The sequence below is a fragment of the Podarcis muralis genome, chromosome 16, assembly GCF_964188315.1.
Source record: "Podarcis muralis chromosome 16, rPodMur119.hap1.1, whole genome shotgun sequence".
Lineage (NCBI taxonomy): Eukaryota > Metazoa > Chordata > Lepidosauria > Squamata > Lacertidae > Podarcis > Podarcis muralis.
In genome coordinates this window covers 12600307-12622278 of record NC_135670.1, presented here as the reverse complement: position 1 = coordinate 12622278, position 21972 = coordinate 12600307, and the positions used below count along the sequence as shown (strand labels likewise).

At 46.6% G+C, this 21972-nt stretch overlaps 1 protein-coding gene across 3 annotated transcripts; it reads left to right on the top strand.

The window, feature by feature from the left end:
• The first annotated feature begins 7131 nt into the window (after positions 1–7131).
• OTUB1 (OTU deubiquitinase, ubiquitin aldehyde binding 1) lies at positions 7132–20505 on the top strand. Of its 3 annotated transcripts, XM_028710194.2 has the most exons (8): positions 7214–7286; positions 9393–9423; positions 13389–13450; positions 15976–16074; positions 16488–16606; positions 17141–17225; positions 18811–19005; positions 20060–20505. In XM_028710194.2, the coding sequence occupies exons 3-8, from the start codon at positions 13421–13423 to the stop codon at positions 20255–20257; spliced, it is 726 nt and encodes a 241-aa protein (XP_028566027.1). In that variant the 5' UTR covers positions 7214–7286; positions 9393–9423; positions 13389–13420; the 3' UTR covers positions 20258–20505. The 3 variants fall into 3 exon arrangements, with proteins under 3 accessions (XP_028566026.1, XP_028566027.1, XP_077776887.1); XM_028710193.2 differs by lacking the exon at positions 9393–9423 and having other exon boundaries at positions 7132–7286; XM_077920761.1 differs by lacking the exons at positions 7214–7286; positions 9393–9423 and adding an exon at positions 10247–10387.
• The last annotated feature ends 1467 nt before the right edge of the window (positions 20506–21972 follow it).

The following is a 21972-nucleotide window of genomic DNA, read 5'->3' as shown; positions in this document are numbered from 1 at the left end:
GCACTGCTTACCGACAAACACCCTCCCCATCATTCTCACATGGTACCCAACCTCCCATTTCAGCATAAGGCTGCCAGCTAAACCTTCTCCCCTCCATTCTGTCCCCCCCCCAAAAAAAAGCCTTCCTCCCACCAATCTCCTTTTTTTATCAAAGGGTGGAAGGGCAAGCAAAAAGACAATCTCCTTTAAATAAAAAAAACTTTCCTTTTTGATATGGAGGAAAGCTATTTAGGGGAAAACAACAACATAAACACCACCAGAAAACAAATATAATAACTATTCTGCCTCTTTTTTTCCTAATAGAAAAAAAAGAAAGAAGTCCAGTCATGAGGGATTCCTCCTGGATTGTTAGCAGACTCTGCATAAATAGCGGAGCTCTAAGTGGGAAGATACCAGTGAAACTGAAAGAGTTTGCTGGTTTGTGTGAGGGCTTATCTTCATTTCTTAGGAGGAAGGAGGCAAAGAGCAAATAAAGCTGGAGGCACAGTGCCTGCAAATTACAGTGGTACCTCAGGTTACATATGCTTCAGGTTACATACGCCGCTAACCCAGAAATATTACCTCAGGTTAAGAACTTTGCTTCAGGATGAGAACAGAAATCGTGCAGCAGCAGCGCAGCGGCAGCAGGAGGCCCCATTAGATAAAGTGGTGCTTCAGGTTAAGAACAGTTTCAGGTTAAGAACCGACCTCCAGAACAAATTAAATACTTAACCCGAGGTACCACTGTATCTGCAAAATAACTAAAGTATGGGTTCGGCTGAGCTTACCCCCGGGAAGCTGTTAAGTGTCCACCTTTTGTTCACAGGTATACTGCCTTTTTGAAACACTTACCACGATGTTATTTCAATACCGGTAATAAAGGTATTCAACAGTACAGCCAAACCTCGGTTGTAATCCGATCCGGAAGACCGTTCGACTTTTGAAACGTTCAACAACCGAGGCGCAGCTTCTGACTGGTTGGAAGAGCTTCTTGCACTCAAGCGGAAGCCGCGTTGGACGTTCGGGTTCCAATAAACGTTCGAAAACCGGAGCATTTACTTCCGGGTTTTTGGCGTTTGGGAGCCGAAACGTACTATAACGGAGGCATTCGGGAACCGAGGTTTGACTGTATGACGATTTATTGCACAGCCCTAGACATGGCTCCTTGGTTTGAAAAAGTTCCCCTGTTATGCTGTTGGACTAGGATTTGGGAGACCCACTCAACCTTGATGCTCACTGGGTAATGTTGGGACAGCATCTGTCTCTCAGCCTAGCCTACCTCGTGGGGTTGTTGTGAGGGAAATATGGAGAGCAGGCCACCTTTAGCTCCTTGCAGGAAAGGTGGGATATCAATGGAGCAATTCAGTAAGTAAGTAAATAAAACTACTCCCATTCTCATCCGCTTTGGGTCCATTTCCTCCCTTAGAAGCCAGCTCTTGAGGAGAAATGAATGTGTCCCTTTATCCGCAGCCTGCATCTCCCACATTGCAAGAGCCAAAGTATGTTTTGAACTGTTGGTGACATACTGTCAGACAACTGTGCGCTGTTGTTTTTCTAATATATATTTAATCCAAAAGAACAAACAGTTCTGGCTTTTAAATCTGTGTTGAACAGACTGCTGCAAAGCTAAACGAAAACAAGCTGGGGGGGGGACCCCCCTCCTGTCCTCAGCAGTGTAGAATAGAGGCGAAGCTGAGGCTCACGAGAAAACAACCCTTTCCCCCTCTGAAATGCCGGAGGTATGTTTTTACGTCCCCTGAGGTTGTGTATGTGCTGTACCTTTAAAACACATTCTTTCCTTCAAGAATTATAAGTGCTGTAGCTTACCCCTCGAAGAATAAGAACTGTAGTTTAAGGGTGCTGGGAACTGTAGCTTTGTGAGGGGTAAATGACAGTTCCCAGGATTCTTGGAGTAGGAAGGAAGCCATGTGCTTTTAAATGTATGGTGTGGATGCGACCTGAAACAATTGTCAAATCAATTCATTACATTTGTTACCATGACAGAGTGCTTTGCAAGCCTTGAAAATCAGTTGATCACTGCGTGCTTACACACCCACACACACTAACTTCATGGGGTTTTGCTTCCCCACTTCTGGTCCAGCTGCGCCATTACCTGCCCCACAGGTGGGCGTAGCTTGGGCAAAATGGCCTTGTGAGATCCAATGGGGAGGCTTAGTGGGCATAGCCAAGGGTCTATGGCTGCAGATTCCCCACCCCTGTCTTAGCTAATCTGAACCCATCTACAAGTTTCTATTGGAAATTTGTACTTTTTAAGACAGGACTCTATTATTTCTGGTCATCCATTCCCTTCAGATCTTATCATTTCTCAGATGCCTTCGTACACTTCTTTTGCTGCTGTAAACAAGCACTTTGACTTTTCTCCATTTTAAATTGCTCTGCAACTGTCGAGTAATTGCTGTATTGATCTTTGTCTGGAAATGTCAAGTTTCTCCAACTGTCCTTCTAAAGAATTTTCCTGCTACATAATTATCATCTGGTTTCACTTTTGCTGCTCTACTAAACTGGCAGGATCTTTAAAAATAAATAAATCTGCACGAGCTAAGGCAGGTAAATCAGTATTTGACCTTAACGGCATTTAAATGCTGTATTCATATGTCTTATTTTAATTTGGCTTCTGTTTCCATCCAAGTGTTTCTTCAAAGTAATCATAAAACGACCAATTAGTACATAGAGTGCCTGGGGAGGGGGGGGTTGTCAAGCTTTTACCTTTTACAATCTGAATAAATGTTTACTAATTACAGGTAACCCTGCATTAATCTCATCTGACCTCCTGGTTAATATGGGAAACAACATTCCGTTGGGCTTCGAGATAGCTGTGAACGAGCAGATTAATGAGTGCTAATGACGGTGCCGATCTGTTGCAAAACCAATTAACGCAGATTGGAACGTTGTTAAAATCCATTTTTAAAAAATAAAATAAAATAAATGAGCTTCCTTATCTGTCTTGTGGAATAAATATGGGGCTTTGTACCTTTTTTGCAAAATGGCAGATAATGAGAAGATGTGTAAGTTATCTCCCATAGAACTGGATGTTGTGTGTCAAATTATTGAAAGGGGTGAGAGGTTGGGATGAATTGTAATTGACTTGGCTATTCTTTATAAAGTAGCATCACTAAATCAAAAGGCTAAGCTGCAAATGATTAATAATACTGAAACAAGCAACTGGGAGGATCATGACTGGATAGCTCAGTCGGTTAGAGCATAGTGTTGAAAACGCCAAGGAAGCTGTAGGTTCAATCCCCGTATGGGACAGCTGCATAGTCCTGCATTGCAGGGGGTTGGACTAGATGATCCTCAGGATCCCTTCCAACTCTACAAATATATGAATCTATGACAGCTATCACCGAAGAAGGCTGATCGCCGAAGAATTGATGCTTTTGAATTATGGTGCTGGAGGAGACTCTTGAGAGTCCCATGGACTGCAAGAAGAACAAACCTATCCACTCTTAAGGGAATCAGCCCTGAGTGCTCACTGGAAGGACAGATCCTGAAGCTGAGGCTCCAATACTTTGGCCACCTCATGAGAAGAGAAGACTCCCTGGAAAAGACCCTGATGTTGGGAAAGATGGAGGGCACAAGGAGAAGGGGACGACAGAGGGCGAGATGGTTGGACAGTGTTCGCGAAGCTACAAACATGAGTCTGACCAAACTGCGGGAGGCAGTGGAAGACAGGAGTGACACGACTAAACAACAACATGACAGCTATGTGCTGTGACCCGTAGGTCAGCTAGGAAGCTGGACACGTCTTTTATTTGGATGTATTGTTTTAAAACTGGGAGTTTCCATAACCACACTTGTGGGCACCTCCTCCTTTTCTACGATCTCCTATTTCCTACTGTGAAAGCAACAGCCTTCCCCCGCCCTCCATGGCATTTGCCTCAGCAGCAGCTGTTCACAGGTACATTTCACTTGTACATGGAAGTTCCATTTAGATGCCATGGGTCATAAATATACCTTTCTCCACAAATTTGGCTGCCTCTAAACTGTCGGCATTGTGTAGAAGGAATTCAAGCAGACACTGAGAAAGTTAGGTTTGTGTAATTAAAGCACTTAGTCGCCCTAGCTCTACAATCCCGCTTAAAAAGAAGGAAAGAAATGGATGTTTTGTGGTTAGGAAAGTGACAGTGAAATGTACTGGAAAGTGTAGGAAGAATAAATGATTAATGAGAAGATGTCTGACCACCGTGCAAGCAAATAAGGACAGATGCAGGAAGAATACTTGTTGCCCTTTATTCTTCCCACAGAGAAATTGGAGCAAGTGCTCAATAAAGACTGGATATAATCTAACCTCTGCATAAGCTTTGTGCAAGCAAATCGGGATGAACGCTTGCTAAACAGGTCAACTGGAGGTGCCCTTTTGTTAACCTGCTGCTTTTTACAGGCATTGAAATGGTCATGTTGCATCCTGTGGTGGTAAATTCCATGTTAAGTGAACCTTCTTAGAAGGAACCTAAAATGCTATGAGAGAAGTAAAGGTAAAGGGATCCCTGACCATTAGCTCCAGTCGTGGCCGACTCTGGGGTTGCAGCGCTCATCTCGCTTTCTTGGCCGAGGGAGCCGGCGTACAGCTTCCAGGTCATGTGGCCAGCATTACTAAGCCGCTTCTGGCGAACCAGAGCAGCGCACGGAAACGCCGTTTACCTTCCCGCTGGAGCGGTACCTATTTATCTACTTGCACTTTGACGTGCTTTCGAACTGCTAGGTTGGCAGGAGCAGGGATTCGAACCGCCGACCTTCTGATCGGCAAGTCCTAGGCTCTGTGGTTTAACCCACAACGCCACCCATGTCCCATGAGAGAAGTAAGATTAACTAAAACAAGAAAGGAAGACTAGTCCTACTACAGTTTTGCCTTCTCGAAAGGGTCACTGTGAGGCATATGCCTTTGATCTCAATGTGCAGTTTTGTTTTTTTAAAAATCTGCAGTGTTTTCTTTCTGCTAAACTATTTTCTCCTCCTCCTTTCTTACAGTTCTGTTACCAGGATTCTGGTGCAACCATGAAGCAAACATCTCTTTGGATAAATTAAGAGCCGCAACGACCTGCCGTATGAAATTCCATACACATTCACAAGCACCAATATGAGCTGCATTTTGCTTGTCTCTAGCAAGGTTGCTCTGGTCTCCTCCTCCTCCTTGCCCTCTGCATTCTTCTTCTTTTTGCAAACCTTGAAGCTTTCAATGCTAAAGAATGTTCATAAGGCAAACACTTCCATGTTAGAAGGATTAAGTTGGGACACTAAATATGTATATATAACTTCTGCTGTACAAAATGATTCTCCTCTGCTTCTCATTAGGTTTCACCGTTATTTCATTATTATCATTTTGTAATAAAAAGATTTGAAACCTCTTCAGGCTTTTAGGTATACTTAAGATGAAAAGCTTTATATTTCTTTGCTGCGTTGAGAGAAATGAGTGCTACCTTCTATCTTCATACACCAGCATTTGCTGAATTATCAGGACAGTATATGATAAACATGAACCAGATCACAAAATAAAAACAAGGGTAAATGTATGCTAAAATTGGTACTAACATATAACACATTGAAAGTCAGGGTGTGAAAAGGTAACAGGTACAAGGACCCATTTCACCCTGATAAAACATGGCCAGGCATTGGCAGAATGAGAATCACATTATAAGTGACGATGAGACTAAAATAATCATTTTGGGGGAGTGGGGAAAAGAAAAACCTTGGAAAACAATGTGTAAGTTGTTTGGGTTCACCAAACTCCAACATGAAATACAGTGGTACCTCAGGTTAAGTACTTAATTCATTCTGGAAGTCTGTTCTTAACCTGAAGCACCACTTTAGCCAATGGGGCCTCCTGCTACCGCTGCGCCACCGGAGCACGATTTCTGTTCTTATCCTGAAGCAGTTCTTAACCTGAAGCACTATTTCTGGGTTAGCAGCGTCTGTAACCTGAAGTGTATGTAACCCGACGTACCACTGTAGTATTTTTGCATGCTTCCTTGTGACAGAGCTATATGGCGGTGGGAGACAGCTGGCCCCTTTGAAGCGGGGTGGTGAACCTCAGAGCTGTGGGCCAAATGTGGCCCTCCAGGCCTCTCTAGCAGGCTCTCAGAACTCTCCCTAGGCCACACCCCTCACTAGCCCTGCTTTGCACCCACCCTTGAATATTTTTGCCTGCTGGAATGTGTCACTGAATTCTGATCGTGTCTCTTGCTTCCCTGGATAGAAGACAAAATGTGTGTGTAGAAAGTAGCCTACTTTCACAATGCTAAAATTTACACTTGCTGCTTCACTCACTTTTGCCTCTGGCCCTAATCACCACTGCCATGTGGCCTCATAAAGTTGTCCCAAAGGGAATATGGTCCTTGAGCTGAAAAAGTTTCTGCAACCCTATTACAAAAGTATCACGTTTTATCTTACTAAATTATATGCAGAGCAGACAAATTGAAATAAGCAGGCCTAAAGTAGGGCCACACTTGGGACAGCTCAGTTGGTAGAACCAGTCATAGAATAACAGAATTGTAGAGTTGGAAGGGAACCTGAGGATCATGCATTCCTGAAATGCAGGAATACGCAACTGTACCCATACGGGGATGGAACCTCCAACCTTGGCTTATCAGCACCACACTATCCATAAGACTCATCTCCAGGTCATGGGTTTGAGGCCCCCACCACCTTGGCCAAGATTCCTGCATTGCAGAGGGTTGGACTAGATGGCCCTCGTGGTCCCTTCCAACTCTACAGTTCTATTATTCCAGGCGGTTTTGACTGCAAAGTAGCCATGCCCATTATTCCCAAATGAGTCTACGAGCAGGGCAAACATTGACTACAACCCGTTATTTCCTACACCTTTTAAACTAATCGATAGACACAGCTGTGTATATTGATTTGTCGTTTTTAAAAACGAAAGCAAGAAACAGCGATGCTTTGTGAAGTCATTTTGCGACCCATCCATGCGGGGAGGAGGAGGAGTCGCCGCGACCAGGGGTGACGTCATAGCCGGGCGCACGTGCTGCGGATTGTTGTGATGACGTCACAGCAGCAGCGTGATTTTTTTTTTTTTATAAAGATTTCCTAGCTGGGGAAGAAGAAGATAAGGTGGGTGGATTTGAGAGAAGGCGGAGCTTCCCAATTAGCGTGTGTCCATGGATGTGAGGAGCGGGTAGCGGTTGCTAGGAAAGAGAGGGCGCGCGAGAGAGAAGTGCTTCCGGTGTCCCCCGAAAGCAACCCGGAAGCGCTTCTCCGTGGGGTTGCGAGCGCGAAGATGGCGGCGGAGGAGCCTCAGCAGCAGCCGGAGCCCCTCGGCGGGGACACGGACGGTAATGGCGGGCGGGGCGGGGAAGCCTCCCTCGGGGTCGCCGGCGGCGGGACGGGGAGTGCGCAGGCGCGGCTTCCTTTCTCTCCGTGGCAGCGTCGCTTCCCGCCTCTGAGGGAGAAGCTCTTTCATTCCAGCAGTAGCAGCAGCAGCAGCTCCTCCTTCCCTCCCTCCTTCCCTGCCTGGCCCAGAGCAGAAACGTGCTTGGCCGCCCCCTCCGCCCTAGGAGGCCTCGCGATCTCTTGGGCAACGGCGCCCGCGCGCTGCCGCCGCCGCCGAGGGGACCCCGTCCTTCCGCCTCCGGTCGCCATGGCAACGGCGCCCCCTCCGTCCTCTCCGGCCCCGCCTCTTCTCTCTCTCCCCCCCTCCCCCCACCTCTGAGCGGGACGGGGGAGGCACATCGTCCAAGGCCAGGCTTCTCACTCCCACATGGGCTTCCATAGAAACGCTCCTCTGGCCCCCGGGGGAAAAAACACCTGGAGGGAAAGGGAGCATTTTTGCACTTAAGGGCTTTATTATTATCCTCTCCCCACGCAGAATTCCTCAATCCTTAAATGTACAGAATTGTAAAGTCGGAAGGGGCCACGAGGGTCATCCAGTCCAACCCCCAGCAATTAAAGAATATTTTTCCCCAAGTGGGGCTCGAACCCACGACCCTGAGATTAAGGGTCTCATGCTCTACCGAATGAGCTGCTCAAGCCCATCTCTGCTCTTGCCTAAAAACAATTATTACTACATTTTTTTTTTTAATGTCCAGTAGCACCTTAGAGACCAACTAAGTTTGTTCTTGGTATAAGCTCTAAGGTGCTACTGGACAGTTTCTTTATATATTTCAACTGCCTCAGACCAACACAGCTACCTACCTGAATCTAGAACAATTATTCCTGTTAGTATGCCATCAACGTACCTGTTGGAATGAATCAAAATTGATAAAAGGGTTGGACTTCTGTGCACACTTCCCTAATGGTCACAACCACCCACCCTGCTGAAGGTAGCGGAGGTTAATTTTGAGGAAGCAAATGTAAGTTCGTGCTGCAAGGAAGGGCTGTAACTCAGTGGTAGAGCGTCTGCTGCATTACATGCAGAAATCCCAGGTCCACTCCCAGTCTCTCCAGGTGGGGCGGGGAGATTCCTACCTTAAGCCTGCCTGTCATTGTAGACAAGACTGAGCTAGATAGACCAAAGTATAGATAAACCAAAGACAGACTCAGTATAAGGGACCTTTCTATGTTCCAAGGATTGCTTGTGGCTTCAATTAGGGCTGAGAAACCCATGTCTCTTCAGGTGTTGCACTCACAACTCCTCAGGCCCAGCCAGCATGGCAGATGAGTCGGGAATGAGGCGAGTTGTTGTCCAGGGACTTACGGAGGGCTACAGCCCTTCTACCCCTTAGCGTACACATTGAAACCGCAATCCTAAAGACACAGACCTGGGACTGCTTTCTTAGTAAACATGTGCAAGCATTGAGTTCAAAAAATAATTGAAGAAGCAGGGACTTCCTTTGATGTTTGCTAGAGTGACCAATTATAGAGGAGCAGTCATGTCAATTTTAGCAACGCCAGCATAGTACATCAATGATTAACTGGATTTTGTGGCAGATGCCACAGCAGAAGGCCAGTTTATTAAACACATGAAATTCTATCCTCAGTTGGCAGATACATGATGAATGAATGTGCAAAAATGGTAAACTGGGATCAAAAGGCAACAAGAAGCATGAGGCATTGCCTGTTCAAAGCTAAAGATGTGTATGTGAGGACTATTCATAACCGTAGGAGCTGCATGATAATTAATGTTTCTTGCTTTGCTTATTTAGGTCAGGTAGTGAGAGAATCCTGGTTTTGGCTGTGTCCAAAAATAATAGGCTCAAACTTACTGATAAGATCCTAGAGGCGCCTTAAAGATGAATGTATTTATTGTTGGAGAAGTGTTCATAAACTTGAGCCCACTTGATGCACCCAATTAAGTGCTTCAAAAATTTATGCCACAGTAAACTTGCTCATCTTTAAGTCGCCACACAGGACACTTCCTCTCCCTCATTCTAACATTTACACATTTTAATACTGTTACCCTTTAAAATTGAAGAAACATAACAACTTGCATATTTCATCAGATGCTGATTGAGAATTCCAGCTGTTGACGTAGTAAGTAATCATATCTGAAAGTTCCTGCTCTTTTAACAAAATCATTCTAAACAGTAAAGGTGCAACTGGACCTTAATAATAATAATGGAGACTAACGCCAAAAGCCTTATGTTACCTATGTGTGCATGGTGCAATACATTTTCTTTTGGTAAACAAAATACAGGTCTACATTCCCAATATGTTTACAATCTGTCAATGGGGAAGGAGAGAGGAACGTAGCGTGGCATGAAATAGGAGCAAATGCACTTACATGTTCTTAAGCAGGATCAGAATTGGGAACGAAGATTATGGCATTAAACCAAAGGTTTAATAGAAATTCTGAGTTTTGAGAGGAGATATGACGGGAGATCTAATATATGTTCAGGAAGGGAGTAATCAGCATATGAGGTAGCAAATGAAAATGGGCAGAGATGTGTTTTAACAGAGATCTTTATGGATGGTAGAATTCACTTTTGGTCCAATAGTATTGCAGTTTCTCTCTTCCCACCTCCACTGATCTTTCAACAGCAGCCGAACACAGGCAGAAATGTAGGGGTAGAATTTCACACATGCACCCAGCCACACATGTTAGCTCCTTTCCAGGAGAAGAACTGCCTTCTTTAGCACCAGCTAGGGCAGGGGTGCGCAAACTTTTTTCAAAGAAGGCCAGATTTGATGGAGTGTACATGCATGAGAGCCAACCAAAGTTGTTGAGCTGGATTAGGCCCCCAAAATGGACTTTGGACATGCCTGAGCTAGGGTAAAACAAACATTCCACTGAACAGCCTCTCCATAAGATGTGCCTCCCCACTTTCCTGCCTCACTTGTGCTTGCTGCCTTCCTCCTCCACGCACACACAGCATGAAACTGCCTACCCCAAACATTCATTCATTTGATCTCCCACTTCACACACTGCTCCATGGATCTTGCATGTCCAAACTTTAGGGATTAAACCCACAGCTGCCTCTCTTCTGAAGTAAGACGGGTGAGTGGACTTGTGGCTTTCCGGATGGTGTTAGACTTCTTCTCCCCCTGTCAACATGGTTGATGGTCAGGGATGAAGGGATCTGGAGTTCTGACAACATCTGGCGGCTTAGCCACTCCTGCTTTAAACTCTCCTCCTGCCTTTCTCCCAAAATGATTCCGGGGACAGCTCCAGTTAAGAGCCCTGAACAAATCTGATCCCCTTCTGTCTGTATACATACTTTGTTCCTCTTCTAATCATCCTTCCTCTCCGCAAACTTCTCCTTTGCTATTTTAAAGAAACAATTGCTCCTCTTGACACCGGGTTGGAAATACCCCTTTCCCTGTTGAGAAACTGCCTCATTGGTGACACTTTGAGATTTCTGTATACTTTTTACTTGGTGTGTACAATCCCTCTGCACCAAAGCACGCTTAACATGCACACCTATTGTCTCTTAGGCAGTGCTGCCCAGTTTGCATACGTTGAATTCCTGTGCAGTATGAAAAAAATAATATTTGTGCATTGTCATGTTGGGGAACCGGTCAGGGATGCAGAGGGATAGGATCCCTGCCGAATGAACAATCTGTGCCAAGTCAGCTTCCCTTTGGAATCCAGGCCTCCTCTGCCATGGTGAGAGAATCCACATTCTCAAAAAACCCCAACCACGGACCCTTGTCTGTGCTTGAGAGCATATATTGCTCTGGTGGGGAACCTGATGTGAACATAGGAAGCTGCCATTGGTTTAACCAGCTCCATATTGTTTACACTGACTGGCAGTGGTTCTACTGGGTGTTGTTCTGGAGATGTTTCCAGCCCTACCTGGAGATGCTAAGGATTGAGCCCCAGACCTTCTGTGCTCAATCACTGAGCTACGGTTTCCCAAATGTTGGGCTGAAACTTCCCTCATTCTTGGCCGCTGGAGAGCTGGAGTCCAACAACAAGAGCAGGGCCACAGGTTCTCCAGAAGGTGTTTGCATTCAGACCCCACCCCCTCCAGATGCCTGGGAACCCCATTTTGGTTGATGTGAGAATCCCTCCCAGAATGAGACACTCTCGCCCTGGAATGAACTTTGCTTTATTATTGCTCATCTGCTTTGACAGTTTCTTCTGACAGTTCCGCCTTTCTGACAGCATGTCCCCCTTTAAAATGGAATCTTGATTGAGTGCATCTTAATATATGTTGTGTAAGAAGTGCCTGAAGTCGCAGTTGGTTCAGGGCCAGGTTGCCAACATGATAAGTAGCCCTGGACATGGGCTTTTAAGTGGACTCACACAAAGAAAATTAAGCATCTTGAGCTTTCTCCACTGCTTTACTCCATCCCAAGAAAAGCTCAGTCTGCATGACCGGGATTGTGTCAAAGGCACCTGAGAAGGGCCAATAAAGTTGGCAACTCTAGGCAGGGGAGGGGTAGACATGCCCATGGTGTGGGCTGTTGTGTTCTTTTACCCTTCATCTTGTACCTTGCTGATTGTAAATCAGAGCATGAATTTTGCTTGCTATAAGCTGCCTGCCTGTGTTGGCAACCGGAAGAGCCCCTGATCCCCAAATTTATTCCTGTTGGGGCTTGCAAGCTCCTACTTAATAATGGGATACTATTTCCAGACCCTGAAAATAGCTGCTCTCTTCCTTGCTCCTCTCTTGAATCACACTCGCCCCTTCGGAGTTGCGTGTCAACCATTTGACCCAGATTGCACGGTAATATACATTGGGTCCCCCCCCCTCTTAAACAAGTCCTGCACGTAGCTCCTGCCCTTTGAGGATTCATTAACTCATCTTTTGCCAAGAAAATCTGACCTGAGTGTTGGCTGATCCAGTTTTGGAATGAAGTCTGGAGTAAATTGTGTCCAATTCCACTACCTTTCTGTGGCCTGGGAGGGAAGAGGTTCGGGGGGGGGGGGCGGTAGGCAGGGAGGTGAAGCCCGCAAAACCAACTGCATGAGAAAGAGTTGCAGTTGTGAGTCCCAGCCTCACTGCGGTAGCATCCTAGCAGGCTGGGAGCTGGGACACCTCTCTGGATGATGTACGATATGGAACCAGCCCAGATCAGGTTTCCTGAATTTTCTGCAGCGTTGGCAGCTGCTGTGAGCAATTGATGCTGTTGGAGGAAGCAGCTGAGAACCTGCACTGCCTGTCTTACAAAGCAGATAAAAACTTCTGCACAGCAGGCTGCAGTGTTACTATTTTCCTTTTTTTTTTTTTTTTTTTTTGTAGTGGTGTGCAGCTGCTTGGGTTTCTGCAGCAACTGGGCCTCTCTCTTGCTCTCTCTCTCTGCCTTTTCAAATGGATACCCCGCTGGAGCCTGGCTGTAAAAGGGAGGCAGCGTCAGCGTCTGTTGTTGCAAAAACATGGTACCCAATGCAGCTTGTCATGCTAATAAGGCGGGGATGGGCCACTTGCTCAGCCCTGGGGGCTCTGTGTCGGAAGCGTGGTTGTGGGCACAAGAGCTACGGTGAAGGTGCGATGGCATTGCATGTCCTTGAACATAAACCGGCATAGCTTCATTTGCGAGGGTGTCTTCTTTTTTTCCGTTTTGTATTTGATGAGGCTAAGCTTTAGATTTGGCGGTTTAAAGCTGTGTGCTTCCTGCAGTTCTGATACACTGCCCTGCAGAGGTTTTAAAGTGTGATGAGATGTTGCGATCAGGACCATAAAGCACTCTGTATTGTACAAGAAAAGATGTGCTGAATGATAAGAATTAATTAATTGACCCTTGTCTGCTCTAGAGATGTCAAAATCAATTGCAGCTGAAAATGGTAACAGGCTTAGCTCTCTCTCTCTCTCTAATTGCTGTCTTGCTTCTGATCCTTTGACTTTGTTGTCAGTATTGTATTTTCAAGCCCTCAGGACTAGGAACTTAGGCATCATTTTTGTCTTGAGCCATACTGTGAAAAAGCAAATTTTATCTTTTTGTGTGTGTGCGCGCCAGAAGATCATTGTTAATGCTGTCAAGACTGCACTGGTGCAAAGGGACCTTTCTCAACTTCATTATTATCTTCTCTCTCTCTCTTTTCCCTCCCGCAGGAGTGAATTGCTTGGCCTATGATGAAGCCATAATGGCACAGCAGGATCGAATTCAGCAGGAGGTGAGCCCTTGTGAACATAAGAGGTTGGCCTGTGTGGTCCTGCCTGCTTTGTGTTCGGCTGCATGAGCAGCAAGCAACCACAAAAAATTGTACCCGTTCATTCAGATTCACAGCCCATCCCGTCTTACAGATTCCAACTGTGGACAGATGCGCTGGACTTAACATTGTACTCCTTGCATTGTCACATCCTAGAATCTCTCCGGAAAGCTCGGTAGCAGCCTGATGTGACTAACCCCGTGATTCCCAAGTAATCGCAACATGCATGAAACTAAGGGCTGGTTCACAAATGCACCTACATTCCTCCTTGATTTCTCCGTGCTTGATAACTGGAGCTGGCTCTGCGGTGCTGGCTCCCTTAAAGCTCTGCGTTAAGCAGAGTGAAACTCTGGGATTCACTCCCCATAAGAAGAAGCAATGGCCACCAATTTGGATTACTTTAAAAGAGGACTAGACAGATTCATGGAGGATAAGGCTATAATGGCTGCTAGCCTTGATGGCTTGATCCTGCAGTCAGGCTCTTACGATCCATTGCATTCTTTTCTGTGGTGTTGCGCCTGGGATGGCTGCTTCACACATTCCAGTCAGGGCATGCTAGTTGATTTTCATTGAATTGTAAAGTTGGAATTCATCTAGTCCAGCCCCCTGCAATGCTGGACCATGCAGCTGTCCTTTACGGGGGATCGAACCTGCAACCTGGGCATCATCAGCACCATGCTATGCAGGCCCAATTTTCAAATAGCTAAGGCAGGTTTGGGGACCCTTTGGCCCTCTAGATATTGCTGAGCTATGACTCCCACCACCCCTGTTCCTAAGCCACGCTTGTGGGCCTGATGAGAGTTGTAGCTCAGGTCCAAAAATTCCCTACACCTGTCCTAAGGGAAAGTTCTTGTTTTTAAATTGGTGGGGGGTGGGGGAGGCCAGTGGTGAGCAGGGCTAGAGGCAAAGAGGTGGGCGATGCCAAAGGCAGAGGTGAACGGAGCAATGGATGTGACTCTTGAGTAGAAGGACCTTCTAGCTATGGAGAAGTCTCTCTTTGCTTGTGAACATCAAAGCAAGCAAGAACCATTCTCACAGTTCAAGGATGCTGCATTGGAGGAGGGCTTGGGTGAGGGAGGTGTGGCCCCTTCACAGTCCTGAGGGCAAGATAGGGAGGTCCTGGGCCCAAGGCTCCACACCCCCTGCTTTATTTTATTTTTTTAAAGAAATATTTATTCAAGAATTTTTACATTTATCACCCAACACATATAATCCCGTACCCAACAATACAGTAAACAAACAAAAAAGATATAACAGTAAAGATACATACAAAAAAAAGAAAAAGAAAAAACAAAATTATAACATCATATCCAAATTCTTAATATTCATATTTTCCTCACTTTTGAACTTCCTCACATCTTCCATTCCTGCTTTCCAGGTTTGTAAAATTCTATACAGCAAATTATCACCTTATTTCAATTTCTTATTTATATTTTCCCCATATTATGTCTCTAATTTTAGGTTTATTTTCCAAAAGCTTGAATACTTAATTAGACATAATATTAACCCAAAAAATTAACTTTTTCTCAAATTTCACCTATTCTCAGATTCTTATCAACTAACTTACTTACACACCCCCTGCTTTAAATGGAAGTTTCCAGCTTCCTGATTAATGTATTTTGCAAAGAGGCTGTAGAAATAAGGGTTGATGATGCGAGTGAGCTGTGCTGAAGCAAGCTATCGGCTAGCTTTGCAGAGCCTCTTTTATTGGCAAAAATCAGCAGTTGGAAAGCAGTAGTGAAACCACTCTGAACTTTAACATATTTCCAGCAAAGCACATTTCCAGCCTTAGCAATACACGTGTCAACAGGTGCTCCCCCCAAATGCTCCCCTGATACTTGATAACGTCTGCTTTACTCGTCATGCTCCAGCCAGGCGATATGTCTAAGCAAACAGTTTGCGAAAGGACAAAAGGTCAAGGGGAAAACCCTATCTTCCAGCCAAGAAGGCAAAAGGTCAGAGAAAGCAAGAGTAATGCTCCCAGACATGCTGTGGCATATCTTTGTGCGAGGTTTGCCTTCGCAATATGGAGTGTTACCCCTACACTGGCATGGACAGAATTGGGTTGCTGCAACAACAGAACTGTATCTACTTGCCATAAAAGCAAGCCTTTATACCCCCGGGACCATAATTCAGAACATCTGGTTATGAAGCCCCACGTAGCCCCTGCAGCTCAAGAGGGAAATTTTGCTTACTGTTGGAACTTCTAAACAATCCTCCATTTCTATGCTGAATGCTGAGAGCGGGGCTCCCCTCTTCAGGCTTGGTTTCTACTTGGAGTGCAGAGGAGAGCCAGTTCACTCCATCCTCCTCTGTCAGCCCACTCACTCGCCTGCATACCACTCCTGATCGCCCGTGGCAACCAAGCTGGTGCTTTAAATAAAAGGCTGGTCCTTTTTAAGCTGCCCACCTCCCCCATATGAAAATATGTGTTTCTGTGCTCTCCTTCCTGTTCTGCACCTCTCACGTGCCAACCTGCTTCTCTGCAGATAGCCGTCCAGAATCCTCTCGTCTCAGAAAGGATGGAGTTGTCTGTCCTGTACAAGGAATACGCTGATGATGACCACGTCTACCAGCAGAAGATCAAGGTAACATGGACCATAACCATTCCAGCGCATGGGCTGTGGAGGGCAGCTGAAATAGAGGAATGGGGTGGAGCCCTTCCTCCATGAGGAAAGGGGAACAGCCGTCACCCAGGGACAGAGCTCTGCTTTGCATGCAGGCAGCTCCAGGTTCAGTCCCCAGTGGCCTCTCCAGGTAGGGCCGGGGGAGATTCCCTGCCTGAAGCCCTGGGGAGCTGCTGCCAGTCAGTGTAGACAATGCTGAGCTAGATGTACCAGTGGTGTGACTTGGTACAAGGCAGCTTCCTGCGTCATTGGGGTTCAAGAGGGGAAAGTACCCTGAGGTCTGCTTTTAGAAGACAGGGCATTTATTCTGTTTCTGTCTCTAGGCCACCAAGCCAGTCGGATGCTAACCCACCTCCTCCATTCTCCCTGCACAGGATCTGCTGCAGAAGTATGCATTCATCCGGAAGACGAGGCCAGACGGCAACTGTTTCTATCGGGCATTTGGCTTCTCCCATCTTGAGGCACTCTTGGAGGATGGCAAGGAGCTCCAACGGTAGGACATGCGGGGAGGGGGGAGAGTGAGGTGTGTCTCTGAGATGCTCCTACTTATTTATTGCCTTCCACACATCTCAGTAAAAACAGCTAAACCTTAAAAGCAATGCAGGAAATAAGATCAGATTGATAGAAAAACATTACCAAGTAGACACCCACAACAGAGAGACATTCATCCAGCTGTCGGAACAAAGATGTCTTCCGTTGTTTCCAGAGAGTGCATCTCAACAGGGATGCTTTTCCGCAGAACAGGGGCAGCCACACGGAAAGTCCTGCTCTGAGTTACTGCAGAGGGGGCTTCTGATCTCTCTGGAACTGGAAGGAGAAGCTTCTCTGCAGATCAAAATAACCTACTGGCTACATCTTGGATAAGGGAGTCTCTTGGGATGCATAGGGGTGGTCAGCGTTGTCAGTGAAAGTATACTTGGCAGTTCTCAGCCCATTACTGAATGTTGGGTCATTGGCGTTTGCAGTGCAAAGATTCTTGCTTTACTAGAATTACTTATTCTGTACTTGTTTTTTTTACTGTGCACAGCTTCAAAGAGGTGGCTGCCAAAAGCAAGGAAGTGTTGGTTTCGCAGGGCTTCACGGAATTCACCATTGAGGACTTCCACAACACGGTAAGCCAGGGTGGGAAACCTCAGGCCAAATGCAGCCTTCTGGTCCTCTCTGCCTGGCGCTTGGGACTCTCCTCAGGCCACACTTCACACCCTCCTTGGAAGTTTTTGCCCTCTGTAATTTTTTTTGCCTGTCTGGAATATGTCCTTGAACTCGGATAATGGCCCTTAGTCTCCTGGGTAGAGAGGGGTTTGTGCGTAAAACCAGCCTACTGTTATAAAAGCAGTGCAGGTGACTCTCAGCTTACACAGGGGTTATGTTACGGGGAGTGCATAAAGCCAAAATCAAGTATAGTAAAAACACACTGGATGCAATGGCAGGTGCAATTGCCAGAGTTCCTACCCCCCCAACACCCACCCCCTTTTTGCTCCATTTTTTTGATTGATTGGTTGGTTGATTGCTGAGCGTGTAATGCTGAAAGCATAACTTGCCAGTTACCTGTTTTCACAATCGTTGCTCTGGCCACTTCTGCCTCTGGCCCCGCCCACCACAGGCAGGCGTCCCATGGAAGATTGTTTAGAGAGGATTGCAGCTCTCGGGCTGGAAAATATCCCCGACGCCTGTGCTAAGGCCGTGAAGGGGAGGGGTGGGGACAGGAAACTTCAGCGATAGTTTGAGATTGGAAGAATGTGGGAATAAAGGGACTTCACTGTCTGCGTTTCAGTAGTCGCAAACCTCAACCTTTCTTTGTTGGCATGGTGGTCCACTCCATTGTGCACTTCAGTTGCCCCCCCCCCCTGCATCTTTCCAAGTGCAAGTAGTATTGGTGCTTAAAACACCCGCGGGCCTCCCAAGTGCCTGTCCAGCCTCCCGGATCCTCTTGGTCTTTGGCAGCAGGTGGCTCCCAGGTGTGTGCTGTTTTATGCCGCTACAGTGGGGCATTCTGGGAAAATCAAAAGGATGGATGGCTCACAAGTGGCTGCTGTAAATCGCGGCTCCAGTGTCACCACAGGGGCCCCTCCCCTGTTGGGGCAGCAAGCGGTACTTTGCCAGGGAGACCCTGGTGCCAGCCGTACCTCCCAAGATACCAGGGGTGGGGAGACCGTCAGGCCCTCCAGATGTTGAAGGGAAGATGGGCATCTGGAGGAACATAGGAAGCCCTTGGTTCTTCTAGCTCTGTGTTGTCTACACTGACTGACAGCAACTCTCCAGGTATTCAGACCAGGAGCCTTTCCCGGTCCTTCCTGGTGCTGCTAGAGCTTGAACCTGGGACCTTCTGTACATCTTGTGAAGATGTTTCTTTCTGCCCAGACTTTCCCAGACCTATAAGATTTCATATGTTTGAGGCCTCTGAACTTGTTTTGCTTGCTATTGTGTGTTTTCGTATTGCTTAGTGGTTTTAGGTTTGTGTTTTGTTTTAATGATACGTTGTTTGTTTTAGATGGCGCACCGCTCAGAGAGTTTTGAAATATTAATAAATGAGTCTGATGTTGTGCCACCAAGTTAAAGCCCTTCCCCACTGTTTCCTCATCACTGGCTTACTCAGCCAGCTGTGGATGCTTTTCTTTGACCTTTCCTCTCTCTCCTTCTCTCTCTCTCTCTCTCTCTCTCTCTCTCTCTCTCTCTCTCTCTCTTTAATCCCTGTAGTTTATGGATCTGATAGAACAAGTGGAGAAGCAAACCACGGTTTCAGACCTGCTGACCTCTTTCAACGACCAGAGCACCTCGGATTACCTTGTTGTGTACCTGCGGCTGCTCACTTCTGGGTACCTGCAACGCGAGAACAAGTTCTTCGAGCACTTCATCGAGGGAGGACGCAGCATAAAAGAGTTTTGCCAGCAGGTCAGGAGCGTGGAGGCAGGGGAAGGACATCTCTGACCAGGATGAGACAAAATTTTTTACACATACACATACACATACACTTTCCATTCACTCCCCTGGCCCTTCCTTTCCTCTTGAAGTGACCATTCTGCTTTGGCCATACAGATCTTTCCTGGCAGGATCTGCGAGGCTGCATAGCTGTAGTTTCCCTATGAAGCTTTTAAACATTTCTGCTTTCTTTTTCTGGGAATCCTAGTTCTAGCACACATTGAAAAGGGGAGGAACATCTAGGTAGAGTCTGCTTAAAACTGGCCGTTGAGTGGGCTCAGTAGTGGCAGACCGCACAAGTCTTGTAATCAGGCTCTTTCCCTCATTCTGTTGTTCTCACCAGTCATTCAGTTTATTACTTGCCCTTCACCCTGAGGGGTCCCAGGACAAAACTGCTGCCCCAATAATAGGGTGGACCCTAACATAATATGTATCTCAGGGGGAAGAGCATTAGCCCCTTTGCTCCCTGGAGGCCTGCCAACTCCCTCAGGTTAAATAATCAGAGAATGTTCTACAGTACCACAAGTGTGGCAGGAATGAGCCTCCCCCCCCCCAGCAAAGATAGCTTATTTTAAGCAAGGGGTGGTGGCGGCTAACCCATGGACTTCTGGGTATTCAAACACAGGAGCAGTTGGGGTGTTTAGTGTCGTGTGTATCCAGCCTTTGCTGAGGTGAGGATTCTGGTATCTGCATGCGTTCAGTGTGGTTCTCTATCTGGCCCGTGGCCTGCAAGATGCAGCGTGGACAGTCCACCTGGGTGAGATCACTGCATCGAGTACAGAGCTTAGCATCTAGTGTCTTGCTTGGCAACTTTGAAATCTCCAGGTTGCTTTTCTTCAGTATTAAAGTTAGGTTTCTAGGACTCATGATCACAGAATAGCTTGAGTGCATGGAATCTGAGAGGGGCTGGTCTGGGCAGGGCAGCTCAGGTGGGGATTTCAGAGCCTTGCAAGGCGCCTTAATCTTTCTCAAGTGGGTACTGTCAAGGGGCATAAACAGCTCTGTGTGCCTTTCCTCTCTTTTCCAGGAGGTGGAGCCCATGTGCAAGGAAAGCGACCACATCCACATCATTGCACTGGCCCAGGCCCTCAACGTCTCCATTCAGGTGGAATACATGGACCGGGGTGAGGGCGGCACCACCAACCCCCACATCTTCCCTGAGGGCTCGGAGCCCAAAGTGTATCTACTGTACAGACCGGGACACTACGACATCCTGTATAAATAGAGGAGAGGCGGGGGGAGGCAGTCTGGCCGGTGCACCAAGCCCCCCCTCTTCTTCCTCTTTGCCTCGCATTGTCTTTCTCGCCCGTGTTTCCCTGCCCATCCGCCGGGCAGCATCGTCTGTGGTTGTAAATGGTGATCGCTCTTGCTGCCATCTCGCTCACTTGGTTTGTTATTATTATATTTTTCCTCTTTTTTGTTGTTACACTCACACTCTTCTGTGTTTTATTAAAGGGGATGCCGGTGAAACAATCTACCTTGCCTGTAGCTTCTCTCAAGGGCTTTTATGGGGTGGAACCAGTGCTTTTTTTCTAAAAAAATGTTTAGGGGTACTCTCATTTTGACTCAAGAAAATCACCATTTTATAGTTCAAATCGGGGAAAATAAATACAGTAAATGGACAAAAGTACAAAGATTCACAAAATGTTTAGGGGTATGCGTACCTCTGCGTCACCCAGAAAAAAAGCACTGGGTGCAACCTTTCTCTTCCTCTTCTTTTCTGTCCTCATAGAGTGAGCAATGATTGATTTGCTTTGGTACAAACCCCCACCCCTAAAAAGCGAGTGAGCAAGTGATGGTTTTTCTAAAGGATCATCGTGAGGGTTCAGCGTGTGCCAGTGCAGATTCTGGTTGCCAGCATGTTGAATCACTTAAGTGGAGAGATTCTACTCCTGAAGGCTGCAAATATTTTTTTTAAAAAAAGAAATAAGTATACAGCATCTGGTAAAGTCCTGGAAAGCAGAGGAGGGATGGGTAGAGATTCCAGATGTTCAGGGACCAGTAGTTTAGTGTATTCACAGTGACCTGTCTTCCACCTGTCTTCCCCCCATCTTAACTGCAATCTTGCATATTTTCCTGCCCCACAACCTGTCACCAGACTCCTTGCCACTTTTTTTCTTGGAATGTATAATGAATTTGCAGGGTTTTTGGTTTTTTTAAGAACTTTAGTAGATCACCAGTTTTTCTATCAGCAGTTGGCTTCCCTCAGAATGCAATCATCCACTGTGTTATTTTTTTTAAGTGGAGAGTGAGGTTCGTTGGTAGAGCTGAGCCAAGAGAAGGTTTTTCCTGGGAGACGTGGAATTGGAACCTGACTAGGCACGTGACCCAGAATGGTGGCTGTGCCACTGTTGCTATGGGGCTTGGGGGGAGGCACCTCAGCAGCTGACTCAGTGCTTGGTTAGCAACTGTCTCTTCAAACAGGAAGCCTCTAATTGCAGGACTGGGAAAGGGGGTCCCTGTCTTTGTCGCCAGTGTTGTGTTGCTTCACTGGAAGAGTCTCCTTGCTTTGTGAAGAGTCTGTTTGTGTGCCTCTTGGTGTGATGGGCACACACATTTGTATGAGCCATTGTGCTAGTGTGTATCCTACACATTCAGAAAATCCCTTACTTGTGGTAAAGGACTTCCTGAATTGTACCAATTTAAATCTGAGGGGGGTATGTGGCGATGTATTGGGTTGGATGCATTTCCCCCCTCACATGAGGAAGTGTAGCCTTCTTTAAAAAAGAGTGTTTCTGGCTTCCGACCAGACAGCATGGAGCATGGCACTGCTTTTGCCCAGACCCTCCATGTTCTCTGCTTTGCCAACTTGCAGCAGGTGCCTCTAATCCTGCTGGCAGACGCTCCCTGTTGTTCGTTCTCGTTCTCTCTCTCTCTCTCTCTCTCTCTCTCTCACACACACACACACACACACACACACACACACACACACTCTTAGGC

Bases quoted from the DNA above. Each gene is read 5' to 3' on its own strand.
- OTUB1 (XM_028710193.2), top strand. From the start codon at position 7,232: ATGGCGGCGGAGGAGCCTCAGCAGCAGCCGGAGCCCCTCGGCGGGGAC. The intron at 17,226-18,810 runs GTAAGCCAGGGT...TAATCCCTGTAG, and splicing joins TTGAGGACTTCCACAACACG to TTTATGGATCTGATAGAACA. The intron at 19,006-20,059 runs GTCAGGAGCGTG...TCTCTTTTCCAG, and splicing joins TAAAAGAGTTTTGCCAGCAG to GAGGTGGAGCCCATGTGCAA.